The sequence below is a fragment of the Paramormyrops kingsleyae genome, chromosome 8 (assembly GCF_048594095.1).
Source record: "Paramormyrops kingsleyae isolate MSU_618 chromosome 8, PKINGS_0.4, whole genome shotgun sequence".
Lineage (NCBI taxonomy): Eukaryota > Metazoa > Chordata > Actinopteri > Osteoglossiformes > Mormyridae > Paramormyrops > Paramormyrops kingsleyae.
The window spans coordinates 18,598,288-18,612,232 of NC_132804.1; the positions used below are offsets into that span (position 1 = coordinate 18,598,288).

The 13,945-nt window shown below is 42.1% G+C and overlaps 2 protein-coding genes across 2 annotated transcripts in view; both read left to right on the plus strand.

The window, feature by feature from the left end:
- LOC111851704 (integrin, alpha 5 (fibronectin receptor, alpha polypeptide)) overlaps positions 1 to 4,267 on the plus strand; it is a 35,869-nt gene extending 31,602 nt beyond the window's left edge. Inside the window, exons 28-30 of the mRNA XM_023826855.2 lie at positions 1,546 to 1,647; positions 1,731 to 1,853; positions 1,982 to 4,267. Coding sequence (XP_023682623.1) covers positions 1,546 to 1,647; positions 1,731 to 1,853; positions 1,982 to 2,065 — 309 coding nt within the window. The 3' untranslated portion in view covers positions 2,066 to 4,267. The remainder of the gene's footprint in view (positions 1 to 1,545; positions 1,648 to 1,730; positions 1,854 to 1,981) is intronic.
- Positions 4,268 to 6,928: 2,661 nt separating this feature from the next.
- On the plus strand, positions 6,929 to 13,196 carry LOC111851680 (heme transporter hrg1-B-like). The gene is made up of 3 exons (XM_023826805.2): positions 6,929 to 7,370; positions 9,834 to 10,001; positions 11,016 to 13,196. The coding sequence occupies exons 1-3, from the start codon at positions 7,241 to 7,243 to the stop codon at positions 11,150 to 11,152; spliced, it is 435 nt and encodes a 144-aa protein (XP_023682573.1). The 5' UTR covers positions 6,929 to 7,240; the 3' UTR covers positions 11,153 to 13,196.
- The last annotated feature ends 749 nt before the right edge of the window (positions 13,197 to 13,945 follow it).

Sequence of the window (13,945 nt, forward strand, 5' to 3'; positions counted from 1 at the left end):
ATCTTAATGACAGCGCTAATAACATCGTCGTCAGTCCTTCTAGAGGTATAAAGAGCTGATACTTGGCAGATGAAATTTAACACAGATAAATGTAAGGTAATCCATGCAGGGAGCAGAAATATAAAGTACAGGTATTTTATGGGTTCCACTGAAATAAAGGTAGCTGATTACGAGAAAGATCTCGGTGTGTATGTTGATGTTTCCATGTCCCGCTCTCAGCAGTGTGGGGAAGCAATAAAAAAGGCCAATAGGATGTTGGGTTACATTTCTAGGTGTGTGGAGTTTAAGTCAAGGGAGGTGATGTTACATTTATATAATTCCTTGGTAAGACCCCACCTAGAATACTGTGTGCAGGTTTGGTCACCATACCTTAAGAAGGACATTGCTGCCTTAGAAAAGGTGCAACGGAGGGCTACGAGAATGATTCCTGGTCTTAGAGGAATGTCTTATGAGGAGAGGTTAGCTGAGATGAATCTGTTTAGCCTTGAGCAAAGGAGACTAAGGGGGGACATGATCCAGGTCTATAAGATTCTAATGGGTCTGGATGTTGTTCAGCCAAATGGCTATTTCAATATTAGTTTAAATACTTGAACTCATGGCCATAAGTGGAAATTAGCGGGAGAACATTTTAAAACAAATTTGAGAAAGCACTTCTTTACACAGCGTGTAGTTAGAGTATGGAATAGTCTTCCTGCTAGTGTAGCGGAAGCTAGAACCCTGGGTTCCTTTAAATCAGAGCTAGATAAGATTTTAATAACTCTGAGCTATTAGTTAAGTTCTCCCCAAACCAGCTTGATGGGCCGAATGGCCTCCTCTCGTTTGTAAATGTCTTATGTTCTTATGTTTTAATGTTTAATGTTTTAATGTTTAATGCCCCAATACAAGTCTGTCCTTCACTCTCAGTCCTGCAATTCAGCACCTGGCTGACTTATTGCGGTGCTGGTGGTGATGTCACGGCTCTCAGGTGCTCTGAGAAACCGTATGTGAATGTGCACATGCACTGAAAATACATTAAGTTGTGGTCAGCAGCCCTCATAGGATAGGAATGCCAAAATGATCCCGTGAGCAGCGCTGTGCGGCCCTTTGACGAGCCTCTGGCGCCCTCTAGTGTGCTTATGCTAGCCCATTTTATCCTTTTAATATGAACACTCTGTTCCCAACCAGGCAGCAGTCAGCAATGTGAGCTATTAGTAATGCAGAAGACTTAGTAACAGGGTTTCTGGCAAAAATGCAAAGTAATTAAATGCTAACAGCAGGAAACATGTCAACGAAATTTGGATGGAAACGTTTGCATTTAATTTAGCCAATATATTTACTTAAGGCAGGTTCAGACAGTCTATGAAGAGACTGGGGGTTAAGGGTCTTGCTCTGGGCTCCAAAAATGAAAACACTGTCAACACTGGGATTTGAACTGGCAACCATCCATCCATAGTCACAGAGTCCGAACCTGCAGAGCCCCACACTGCAGGCTGAGATGTGACCTTAGATGGCGCCCACTCATTTCGGTATGAAAACCCCATTCTTTTCCCATGTTTCTTGCAACAGAGGGCCTTCAAGCAGTATGTGCTGGAGTGCTCTGCTCGCTACGTTGTTCACAAGATGCCGTACGCCATCCTGCCCAAAGAGCCTCCCCGAGGAGCCAGAGCGGTAAGTATCTCCCCGGTCGCACCAGAGAGAGAGCCGTCCCGGCGGCCAAAGAGACTCTGACGTGCCCCCCATCTCCCCGACAGGTGGTTACCCCGGTGGTGTGGAGCAAACCGGACAGCCAGTACGCTGTACCACTGTGGATCATCATACTGGCAATACTGGCTGGTCTCTTGCTTCTGGCTCTGCTCAGCTATGTCCTTTACAAAGTGAGTCCACTGCAATCCCAGCCTGTGTGAGCGTCAGAGGGGGAATCGGGTCACGCCTGTGACAAGCTACGGTAACGGGATCCCTGGAGCCTCACACCTCACCTGTCTCTCCTGTTACCCCCTTGCAGCTGGGTTTCTTCAAGCGCTCGCTTCCCTACGGCACAGCGATGGAGAAGGCACACCTTAAGCCGCAGGCTGCCTCCGAGGCCTGAGGCAGGAGACTGCGGCAGACCGCAACTGAGCCGAGCCGAGGCAGCAGCAGAGGCAGCGACGTCAGCCATCAGACACTCAAGACCAATTTAGGTTCCGGAGGGGAATCTGCCAGATTAACTGTCAGAAGAAAAGGCTGCAGATTTTTAGAGGGAGGGTCACTTAAACACCCCCCGCAGCATCCTAAAAAAAAAAGAAAAGCAAATTTGTTTTTCTGAGATGGATTATGGAGGTTGATTTTCACCCAGTTGATTGAACAAAACAATGTCAACGTGATGGCATTTATACCCTAAAGCTCATCAAACGGCGTCCGCTACGACGTGCACTTCTCTTGTTCGCTCTTATCTTAAGCGTGCTCAGTATTGATGTGAGGGATTATTTGATACTTTGGCAGGGATCGATGTACATTTTTCGATGTGTGCTTCACCACCTGCACAAAAGCGACGTCCTTGAGGAATCGATGCTTCGGAAAGGTCACGGCGAGGTCACAGCTGAGCCTGCGTGACACGCGGCAGTGGAGAGACGTTCGATACCAAAGAGACGTCCCTGTGTGGGAAGTCGTGCATAAGCCACCTTGAAGCTCCCGAAGTGCCTTTTTACTTTCGTTTTTCTTTCGGCCAGTAGCTTTTCTGGATCATCTCCAAAACGTGAACGTCTGATACGGCTTAAACATGCAGGGCTGGAAATGAAGAGGACAGTAAACACAGGGGAGATTTTATCATTTCCATGCCGTCTTTGGAAGGGGCATACTGTATAAAGTATGAGTCTGAGCTGTACACAGGCTGCCCCCAGAACCGTATGTTTTTGCCTTTTCAGCCTCCCGTTGGCATGGAGGGCACTTGGCAGGGAGAATCTGATGTTCTGATGAACAAACAGAAGCAGAGCGGAAAGTTGGACTGGCTGTCCTTCAGAGGGTTTGTTTCTGCTCATCCCGTCCAGGATCCCTCCGTGTTTCTCACACAAAGAACACAGAAAAATGCAAGACCAGCAGAACGAAAAGGCAGCGCGATGAACATCACGCCACCTGGGATATGACTGGAGACGTAGCGGACACATGAAATGTACTGCAGCCTTAAAGTGTTCCAGAGCTCTGTCTTTCATACAGATGATAAAGTATCTCAGTCTCAAAGTCATATGATGAGAAAAAAGATCAGGCTTTGTACCGACTGTATGTAAATTGTATGCATTGTTACAAGTTTTGCTTTAATGTTTTGATAGAATTATCAGATATAATGAGAGAAAGAACTCCTGCATGTGCGTTGGCTGTTTGTGTCCCCAGACACTTGAAATTCAGTTAATACTGTAACCTGTTAGGTTTCATAACAGTTAGCAAGTTGGGTGGGGGGGGGTGATTTAACCTGACACTGGTTTGATTTGAATTTCTATGCATTTAATTGGTCTAGAAGCCATTGAAGAGGCTTCAGATTGTAATTCTCTACAGTACAAAGGAAAAGTCTGGCTCTGAAGGCTCGAGGTATGAATATTTATAGGCAGAGGTAAATGTGGGACTCTTTGCTGTAGGAATCCTTTGAAAAGTTACTTTTAAGTGCAATATTATTTCTGTGTATTTTTACTTTTTGCTTTGGTCGGTGCGCTGACACACAAGCGGCAGATTTGATTTAATCCACACATTTTTTGCTGAAGACACAAGAAGGTCGTCTGGGGTCCTCACCCTTTGGCTGTGGTTGATATCTGTATAACTTTCCATCGGTGAGTCTTTCAAGGAATTCACAGAAAGTCTGTGACTTTTTTTTTTTTCAGTTAGCTTTACAGGAACAGCAAGGACACTTATAAGAAAATGTTCAGTCCACAAGTTTCATAAGCTGATAGAAAAGCAGGACAATTGATTTTTAAATGCAACATTCCTCCATGCAAAATTGCATTTGACTATGTTTGTATTCTGCATTATTTCAGAAACCACAGTTTGTTACATGCGGTAGCACAAGAAATTGTTGAAGTGTCATAATATTTTAGAATGGGAATAAGCACTGGGTTATTCCTTCTGAAGTCTCTACTTCAAGCTAGTAATCATATTAAGTTGTAAATATGTATGTGCTAACTAGAATATTTGAAAATTCTGTGGGAAAACATTTTGTTGTTAAATTTTCTCTCCCCATATTGGGGGAAACATATTTTAAATAATTGTTTTATTGTTGTATGTTACTGTTTACAACTCTAATAAATCTTTGAATTTGTATAATTTACATTTTGTAATACTTCACTTGTCATTAGCTTGTGGGTACTCAACAAGACCAAATATTTGCATTGAAACCTGATACTGCATTTGTTAATGGGGAAACCGCTCAAGAAGGAAAAGTGAAAGACTGTAGACGGTACAGTTTTCACAGCATTGACCTTAGTGGTGATGTGAAAGCAGGTTGCCCATCCTGACCCAGGCACGTACTGGATGTGGGGTAGTTGGGTTGCTAATGGGTGTTATTTGTCCCTGTGTGAATGCAGCAAGACTTGTGTCCACATACTTGGCAGAGCATGAAGTAATTTAGAGTGGTTCTTGGCACCTGGGAAGTGGGCATCTTCCCTCTATGCCCGTTTGTGATTTTCATGGGCTGGGTCTCAAGGTGAAGCCATCAGAAGGGTGTCTGGTGCAGAGCATGGCATCCCTGCTCAGGGCTGTGCGGAGACTTTTTGAGGGACAGGTGCTTGATGGAAAAAGTTGTCAACTGAGTTGGGGGGGGGGGGGGGGTGCCGTAAGTTTGCTAAGTCGGTAGCCAATGCTCAAAAGTAAAAAGGTGCCGTGAATGAGAAGTGACGCAACATCACATTATCTAATAACTCCATTTTCCATTTTCACTTCATTATGTAACAGCACCAGCATTTTGTAATAGGTAGCTTATCGTAAAGTTTTTATGTGGCTATTTAGACTAAGATCAGAATCAATTATAACTCCGATATAATGTAATATTTGGGAAGTTTCATTTAGCTTTATTGTTAAAATATAACATGTATAGATGGAGACATCTATTTTGGTTGTTTCTTATGTAACTAAATTAATTTCATTTTATTGTAAAAAAGAGCAACTCCAGCATTTTGTAATAATCATCGCAATATGTAATGATTTATTACAAAATGCGGGGAAATTTATTACGTATTCCGTTCAAGCGGTATATTACAAAATGAGGCAGATTGTTACAATATGTGGGTTTTATTACATAATGAAGTGAAAATTTGTTGTGTTATTAAAAAATGTGACGTTATTACATAATGCGTTGTTACAAGCACTTTTAATACTTTGGGGCAAATTGGGTGGCTGCTCAGGCGGGTGCTCAGGCAGCCCAAGCCTCCCTATTTGCACGTGCCTGTCCATGCGATTTGAAGATGATGATGTGCTTCTGGTATCATCCATTCAGGGCTTCCAGCTCGAGCTACCATCTGTTCCATATTCAATGGGATCGGCCCACATTGGAAAATAAAATGCTGTGTTCTGTTGTGAAGCGATACAGGACATGATTGAAAGTGACAGCCCCACTTCAATCAGCCTTGAGTGGTTCAGCGTTGAGGATGAAGATGGACACCTCCTTATCCAAGGCCAAAGTGTCCGTCAGTATATTGGTCTTTTTAGGTTAAGCAGCGGGACTCTGCCATTAGTGAAATACCTAAGGGTCAAACGTGATGGTAAGTGGGAATGTGTGATGGACAGCCTGATCAGTTTGGCGGCTGCAGATCTGAGGGCATTGAACGAGTCTGTGGTGATGAAATAGGTCATCTGATGAAGCTGAGGGTTTACCGGTCAGTTTCACCTGTGATCCTTATGGGGATCCATGGCTCCTTCATATACAGAGTAGCCAGCTAAGTGGTTCAGGCATCTTATAAGGATGCAACTCCAAGGGGATGTGTTTCAGGGAAGATATGCCAGGGGCGCTATATCACCCAGCTACACTGTCAATGTCTGGAGAGGTTGGGTATTAAATACTTAGCATGCTGCTAGCTCAACCCTGACTAGGAAGAGCACTCTGAAGAAGATGAAGTTGTGTAGGTCCAAAAAAAAAAAAACCAGCAGAATTCAAAGAGCAGTATGCATGATGTCATGCCATCTAGTGGACAGATATGGTTATTGCTACAATATTTCAGCCTCCTTGTGGCCTTGAAAGTTACAGTAAGCTTTAATGTCAGCGGTTATTCCAGTCACCCCAAGCTAGAGACAGGTATGTTTCTGACACCTCTGACAGAAACGGCATGCCAAAAGGTAAAGCCTGTAGTGGACAATGGAGCAATACTGTTAAATAGTCCAGGCCACTTAGTAAGGTTAAACTGTAAATACTGAACTGCACCAAATGTCAGCTTACCTTCTGGTATACACGGACCGTTTTCAGGGAGAGGTCACCGGTGCATGTGTTTCACGACAAACACACCCAGCCTCTGCTTTATCACAAGCGTGTGCATTCTAACTGTTTTGGTTTTATTTCACACCTGCAGTGGATATGCAAATTTAAATGGCATAAGGCTCAAGTGTCCCACAGCAAAATCAGCAAGTTAAGCTCATTACTAACAGACCAAGGCCGTTCAAGCATACTACTAGATTCAATTCCATTTAGATTTTAGAATAAATTAATTTTTGATAAATTCGTAACAAGACACAAGTGACACAGTCACATTTATCATGCATGTGACTGCAGACTAACATACATTTTTGGTACACATCTCTGCAAGATCATTAAAAAAAAAAAAAAAGATAGAAATAGACAAAAATTAACCTTCCGTCTAAAACCACACACAATTTTCCCTTTTTATCCCTAAAAACTGATATTCCGTTTATTTTTAAGAGGTGCTTTTGTTGTAAGACAGGATATGTGCAGCCTGGGGTTAAATTTGACGTTTCCTCCGCCTCGACAGGGGGCACTCTCGGCACACTCCTTCGCCTCATCAGCATCAGCGTAGCCGAAGAAGGCCAGTTCCTAAAAGTCGGCGATTAACGGCTTTGCCTTCGCATCTCCGGGCGTCAACAGGCGCTATAATGTAGCTGTCAGGCGGCACGGCAGGAGCTCCCGATCGGCCGTGGCTGACAGCTGTCAGTGCGCTCATGCGGTGTATCCGGGCCGGTGTCGCGGCCGCTGCTTTGTAGCCTGTTTTCGCGGCAGGGGGGATTAGTACAAGAGCTGCGGTTTTAAAATCCCCTTTATTTTAATTATTTTTATTGGTCGGTAGCGCCTGTTTTCCCGATGGGAATGAATAAAACGCACATCAGCGTAGCGTACGCCTCTATAGGGGTCCTGATCGGCTTGTCGGCTTTCCTGGTGTGGAACATCGCGTATAAACAGCCATGGACAGCTGCGATGGGGGGCTTGTCAGGTACTGCTGTCCTCGTAGCCTACCATTGTTTATGCCCTGTTTATACTTTTTATTGCTAGCCTCGGATAATAATAATAATAATAATAATAATAATAATAATGACAGCGACAACAACAACAATAATAATAATAATTCAGTATGTATAAGTAATAGTTATTGTTGTTGAATGTTTTTGTTGTTGTCCACTGTATTGTTTTCAATTGTGGGTATTTGTAAATAATGCCAGGTTAAGTATACTTATTACTTAATTATTATTATTGCTATTATTGTTATTAAGAATGTGACTGTTTCGTTGTTATTATTATTATTATATAAGTCATGTGGTATAGGTATAAGTTGTTCAGTCCAAGTGAATGATGTCATTTGCTTGTGTGTTATATATCTGTCGTCACGCTACGTCAAAGGTGATAAATGCATATGTCACTTTTATAATTATGTGTTTTAAATGTTTGTCCAGTTAACAAACTAAGGTAATATCCGCTGTTTGTCTTTCTGGTGCTGGTGAGGTGCCCCATCAATGTCTACTGCCATCTGTGCGGTGGGGGGTGGGGTTCCCCCCTCCCCAGCACGGTCACTTGGTAGAAAAATATGGGATAGTTTTTATCATGTCATCTCAGCTGTCAAGAGCTTGGCCTGACCAGGCTTCCTTCTGGGTATTTGTACCACGGCTCCACACTTTAATGATAGTTTTTACACAAAATATTGTTATTTTATGGTTTTAAAAATCCTTTCCATAAAGTGACCGTTTGGTTGTACTTGTGCCCATCACAGTTTTTTCTGTGTTCCACAAATATTTTATTTTCCACACACTTTTTATGCATTTTATACATTTACTCCCCCCCCCCCCCACACACACACACACACACACACACACATACATACATACATACAGACAGACAGACAGACATACAGTACATGCTATACTACTATAATATAGATAATATTTCATTTTATTTTCATTTTTTAAATTGTCTTCAGCCAAACCTACTGGGCAGCATTTGGTTACTCAGTATTTGTGGTCTTTGAACTCATATTGACATTCCTTTTGTGTCAGCCGGCTCTTTGGCTTTCAGTCCCCGCAAATAGGGATTATTTAAACTGTAATCCAATTAGACTGGGAGCAGCCTCAGAAAATCCTGCCGGAGATTTTGAGCAGAAAGGCTGTTTTTTGAAAGCTTTTGAGCCGAAGCAGCCATGAGTATTATATAGCGAGCTTTTGCATAGTTGGCCGATTCCTTTCCTAAATTTTGCTAGTTCCATTTTCTCATTCTTTTTCGAGGTGGGTGGAGACAAAGGGTGTTAAAGTTAACATTTGATAAGAAGTAGCAGTTATTTTGTCTGTAGTTTCTGTGCTAAACAGAAGGTAGTCATGACACTGCGTTTCACGTTGGCCAGGAGGCCACAGTAAGCAGGATGGTGACTCGGTACTTTCAGATGCCACTGCATGAGCTTGGGACTCGCCTTCAAAACCAGGGGCCGCTTTTTTATTTAACTCCAGTGTTTTCATTGTATTTGCTGGCAAAAATATAGGGAAAAAATAGAAATGTCCCATGAAACAGAGAAGTGATTATGCCGCAGAGGAACAGAAAAAAGGAAGGCATGGATGTGTGATTTCTGAAACCCTGACAGGGTGTTTAAATGTGCTGTTTCATGCTTCTCCCCTTCCCAGCCTGCACTGGGAGTCTGAGCACGGGTGCACTGACCCTTATGCTGAGTCACTGGTAGAGACATTCGTTCCAGTTGGGCAGCTGACTCTAACAGGATGTGTGGTTTCAGTCACCTCTGTCCGGGCCACAATAAAAAGTTTCCCGTTGAAGACCTTTGAAACTCATCTTGTCCATCCAGCCCAAGGGCACTCTCTGTTCCACTTTTATTGTACTTTTTACTCTAAAATTCAATGTCTGTTTCCTGCATGAAATCCTTTGAAAGGATGAGGTCCTTCAAAACCCTTCTAAATTCACTCAAAATGTCATTCAAATCATATTATTTTAAGCAAGAGAATCTCCTGGTGGTTTTTGCTCCAAACAAATGTGGTGGTTTGTGAAACCAGAAAAGAACATCATTGAATAACGATAAATTCATTCATATGTGCCCAAAAAAGCATCGTATTTGCATATATTTAGCTTGATTGATTCAAATGTTGTTTCCTTCACATTTACAACAAAGTTTTGTGTAACTGTCTAACATAATAACAGATGAAACTGTTACTTGATACACACTGAAAATATGAATAATTTTCCCCACACTAAAAATGTGTACTATCTCCCCCCACAGAAGAAAAAAATGAGTCTGTCTGGTAAAGTTCAGTCGATTAGATGCTGCTGGTAAATTTGATTTGGAAAAGGATAGGTTAGGTGTAGACTTCATTGTTTTTTTTTTTTTCGTTTTAACTCTGACTGATCTGGAAAGCAAGGCTTTCATTTGAGGATTATGTTATGGTTTCTTTTGTCTGTGTTTCTACAGGTGTGTTAGCATTTTGGGCTCTCATCACCCACGTTATGTACCTGCAAGACTACTGGCGCACATGGCTGAAGGGGCTGAAGTTCTTCATCTTCATCAGCATCCTCTTCTCCGTTCTCGCCGTTGTGGCATTGATCGCGTTCCTGTCCCTCGCCATTACCCAGAAGCAGTGTGAGTGCGCTCTGACCTCTACCTACTGCCCCTCACTACCCCCTGTCCGCCTGCCCCCTCTGGTGATCTCCGTGCCTGCAGTGGTCTCTCTCAATCACGCACATTCTTACCATCTTAACTGGAAAAGCTGCTTACTGCTCGATTTGCAGTAGGGTGGTAACAGTGCAGTATTTTGCAAATCCAAAATATGACGATATGCATTGTAGGGGTGTAGCAGTGCACCATGTCATGAAATAATTTATTAATATTAATGCAAGAGGGCACAATAAGCATAATCTCAGATTTGCTTTGAGATTTTATTATTGTATTTTTCACTGAAGTCTGCAGAATAACGAAAAAACTGCAGGAAAAAAATTAATTGTTTGAGATCAGCTTACTGTACATGCTTACAAAGGAATAAACAGGAACTGTGAGATCTTAGTGTTTTTCAGTCGTATACATTGTTGATACATTAAGGACTTTCTGATTTGTTCTTATTCTTGTTTTTTTTTTAAAGCACTTTAGGTTAAGAGATTTTGAAATCTTATTTTCGCATTTTGTACTGGAGTCTGCAGAATAACGAAAAAACGGCAAGAAAAAAATAAATGGATTTTAAAATGGCTTTTTTTGTAAATGTACATGCCTAAAAAGGAACAATGGGAACTGTGACATCTTAGCTTATTTCCAGTCTGATTTTTTTTTATGTATTGTGAGTGTATCGAATTGTGAGCCCTGAATCAACTATTGAACTGAATGTATCAGGACACCCCTATTTTGGAGGGTTACGTCTGTAAGAAATAAATTCAGTATAAGAAGTAGAAGCTTTAAGAACTAAATGAGCAATATGGTGCATTAGTGCTTAGCATTGCTGTGGTGTAAGTGTTGTGTAAAGGCAGAATAGGCTTCATCTTCAACTATCTCAGCTTTCTTGTTTTCTTCACTTTTATTGTTTTTATGTTTTTGTCTATACGCATTTTAATAGTTTGTTTATGGGAAGATAAATGTCAGGATCTTGTGTTGCCATTCGCTTCACAGCTCTGGCTGAGCCCAGCAGCTTCTACCTGTCTGCGGTGTGGAGCTTCATGAGCCTGAAGTGGTCCTTCCTCTTGGGTCTCTACTCCCACCGCTACCGCAAGGAGTTCGCCGACATCAGCATCCTCAGCGACTTCTGAGGACGAGGACAGAGGGAGCCATGGCAGCAGGCAGGGAGCCACAGAGCAACAGATGCATGAGAAGTCACATGACCGTCCCCTGCTCTGCCCTACCCTCATTTCTCATGGTTTCTGGAGTCTGTTGATCATCCTGTTGATCCGACCTAAAAGATGCACTCTACTCCAAGTTTACTCTTATGAGTTATGCATTTATGGTATATGCCAGTACTGGTATATGCGTTATTTCTTAGTTGCTTTCCCAGCACTTCATGTTAATCCAGCCTGCAGGGGCACCGTAAAGTTGGGGAAGGTTAGGACGATTCCAAGGGCCCCTAAGTGATCGCGGGCCAAAAAAGTTTGGAACATAATCCAATTGATCTTGGTTGGGGGCCCAATATTCTTTCATGGGGCCCAAAATCTTTAGTGGCATCCCTGCCAGCCTGTCAGAGTTATGGTAGGTGAAAACCACTCCACCTAAACTGCCATGTAAGCTGTCTCGAATCCATCACTGTGCGTTCAGTTTTTCTGTGTCTAACATCTCTGTAGACACATGGCAGAAGGAAGAATATAGCGGCTTGTGTACATACATTTCTTATCAAAAGTCTGCTGTAGTCCATTTAATTATGGCCTAGCGGTGTTTCATGCTCAAAGCACGGACATTGCTTTGTTACACTTTTTGCCTCGAAAGCTTAAAAGTACTTCTGTCGTGCATATAACTTAAAACATTCTGATTCAACCTTTTCTACTATTTTAATTTTTAAAACGAAGACGTGCTCTTTTCGACTTGTCATTTTTTTCAGAGATCAGAGAACCCCGTTTTATCTTGTGCAGTGCGGCTGGTGTGCATTGTCCCCAGTGCAGATTTACTCCTCACCACTGGGAGGTGCAATGGGTTACACTTAAACATATCTTCGATATAATATATGAAGTCTTCTTTAATGTTTATGTGTGTATGCAGGAAGTGGAATCACATTTTAGCTGGTAACATAACTAACGTTGAGTGACGTGTCTTTAACCACATCGTTTCTGAAAATACAAACACACTTTATAAACATTGCAGGCAGACATATTATTTAGTGTCTCAGCCTGCGTCGTGATTCATTCATGTTGACGGTGAAGTCAGTGCGACCTCCCGAAAGATTTTTTTTTTTTTGGCCTGTCAGGGAGGAGTGTCTGTCCTCTCCTGACATGTGGTGTACCTTCTAAGGCCATCTGATGCGTAGCTGAGTTGCCTGTCTGCGTGAGAGGCTTGTCTGTCACACATGTCCCTTTCCTGGGATTTGAAATCGGTGACTGACGGTGCTCATTTGACCTTGTTGATATGGTACCTTCATGACCTAAACCTGGCTAACAGGGGACTTTTAAGCATTTACTCCAACACTTTTAAGAGATATAATCGCGGAACCTTCAAACAAGAGTTATATTTGTGCTATTTATTTTTTAAAGTTTTAGCAGGGTTTTAATTGGGGAAGGGGGTTGAATTTAATGTGTGCAATGATTTTAAGATCATTTGGGGCCACTGCATTTGTACTGTGCAATCCTTTTTAGTGACTATAAATTTATTATGATAGACTGAGAAAGGGGCTCGTGTTCGTAATAATTTCCCTGAAATACAAGGGCCCAGTTCCTTCGTACTCTAACTGCATGCTGGAACTACAGAAAATATTATTGTTTGTTTTTGTTTTGTTGTAATATATTCTGAGATTTAAAAAAAACTTTCTTCCATTGGTCACTTTCACTTTAGCCCCATCTTCTGAGTGAAGATACTCCCCTCATTCTCTAAAATGATGATAAAGTCAGCGCTCTCTCTGTATTTGTGCGGCATTTGTGAATATGGTTGTGTGAATGGGATGTCAATAAAATATTGTTTTATGATGCTGCCCTTTTGATCTGGTAACTGTTGGCCGGGGTCGGTGGGGGCTGGAAAGACAGAATCTAGTGCTTATTTGTTTTGATTTTGGTTGGCACTGTATGTACATATATATACAGTAGGGTCATTTTTTATATGTATTCATAATTGTTCTCCCATAGCCGCTTGTCCTAAAAATAAATATTTTACATTTTATATTTATATTTATCATTTATTTCTGAGTGATCTGATATTCCATGATCTGATATTTTCTGATCCGTGGCATGGTGTTTATAATTAGATTAAAGGAAATCAGATTACTGATGTTTATATCTTTGTGTAACGGAAGGACGGAGCAGTGGATTCCTGCGGAAGAAAGCCGCGCAACGATCGAGAAGTGATGCTGCGCTCGGAGACCGCTGGCGTTGGCTCTGCCAGCCGGAACGGAGGAGCAGATGAGCTTGCCCCAAACCACGCTCAGATACCTTCTGCTGACTGGGACATGTGTGCGATGGCTACGGGGAGACCCAACGGGCAAAGGGCTTCAGACTAGGAATGTCGTTCTGTGATGCTGGGTCGTGTCGAGCCTGAATGACAGATTTAGGATTTTCTCAGCAGACATATAAATCAGGGTGGCAGACTTATATGTGTGTAATAACTGGCTCTTTTAAGCCAGACAATTATTTAATGTGTGTGCCCAGCTATTCTCCACTAAAGGGCAACTTGGGAAAAAACGGTAGAAAATTTTCAAGGTCAGATCACCCCCTGAGCCCCAGTCAGTCCCGTAAATGGTCACTAGGCTATTTTCTTTTTTTTCTTTTTTTCTAGTATTCTTATCATGTTACAAATTTCCATGTTAATTCACATTATTATTATTGTTATTTTTTGTAATCGCTCCATCCATTTTCTAACCACTTACCCTGGTCATGGTTGTGTGGGGACCTGGAGCCTAGCATAAGGTCGGG

Bases quoted from the DNA above. Each gene is read 5' to 3' on its own strand.
- LOC111851680 (XM_023826805.2), top strand. From the start codon at position 7,241: ATGGGAATGAATAAAACGCACATCAGCGTAGCGTACGCCTCTATAGGG. The intron at 7,371-9,833 runs GTACTGCTGTCC...GTGTTTCTACAG, and splicing joins TGCGATGGGGGGCTTGTCAG to GTGTGTTAGCATTTTGGGCT. The intron at 10,002-11,015 runs GTGAGTGCGCTC...TTCGCTTCACAG, and splicing joins CGCCATTACCCAGAAGCAGT to CTCTGGCTGAGCCCAGCAGC.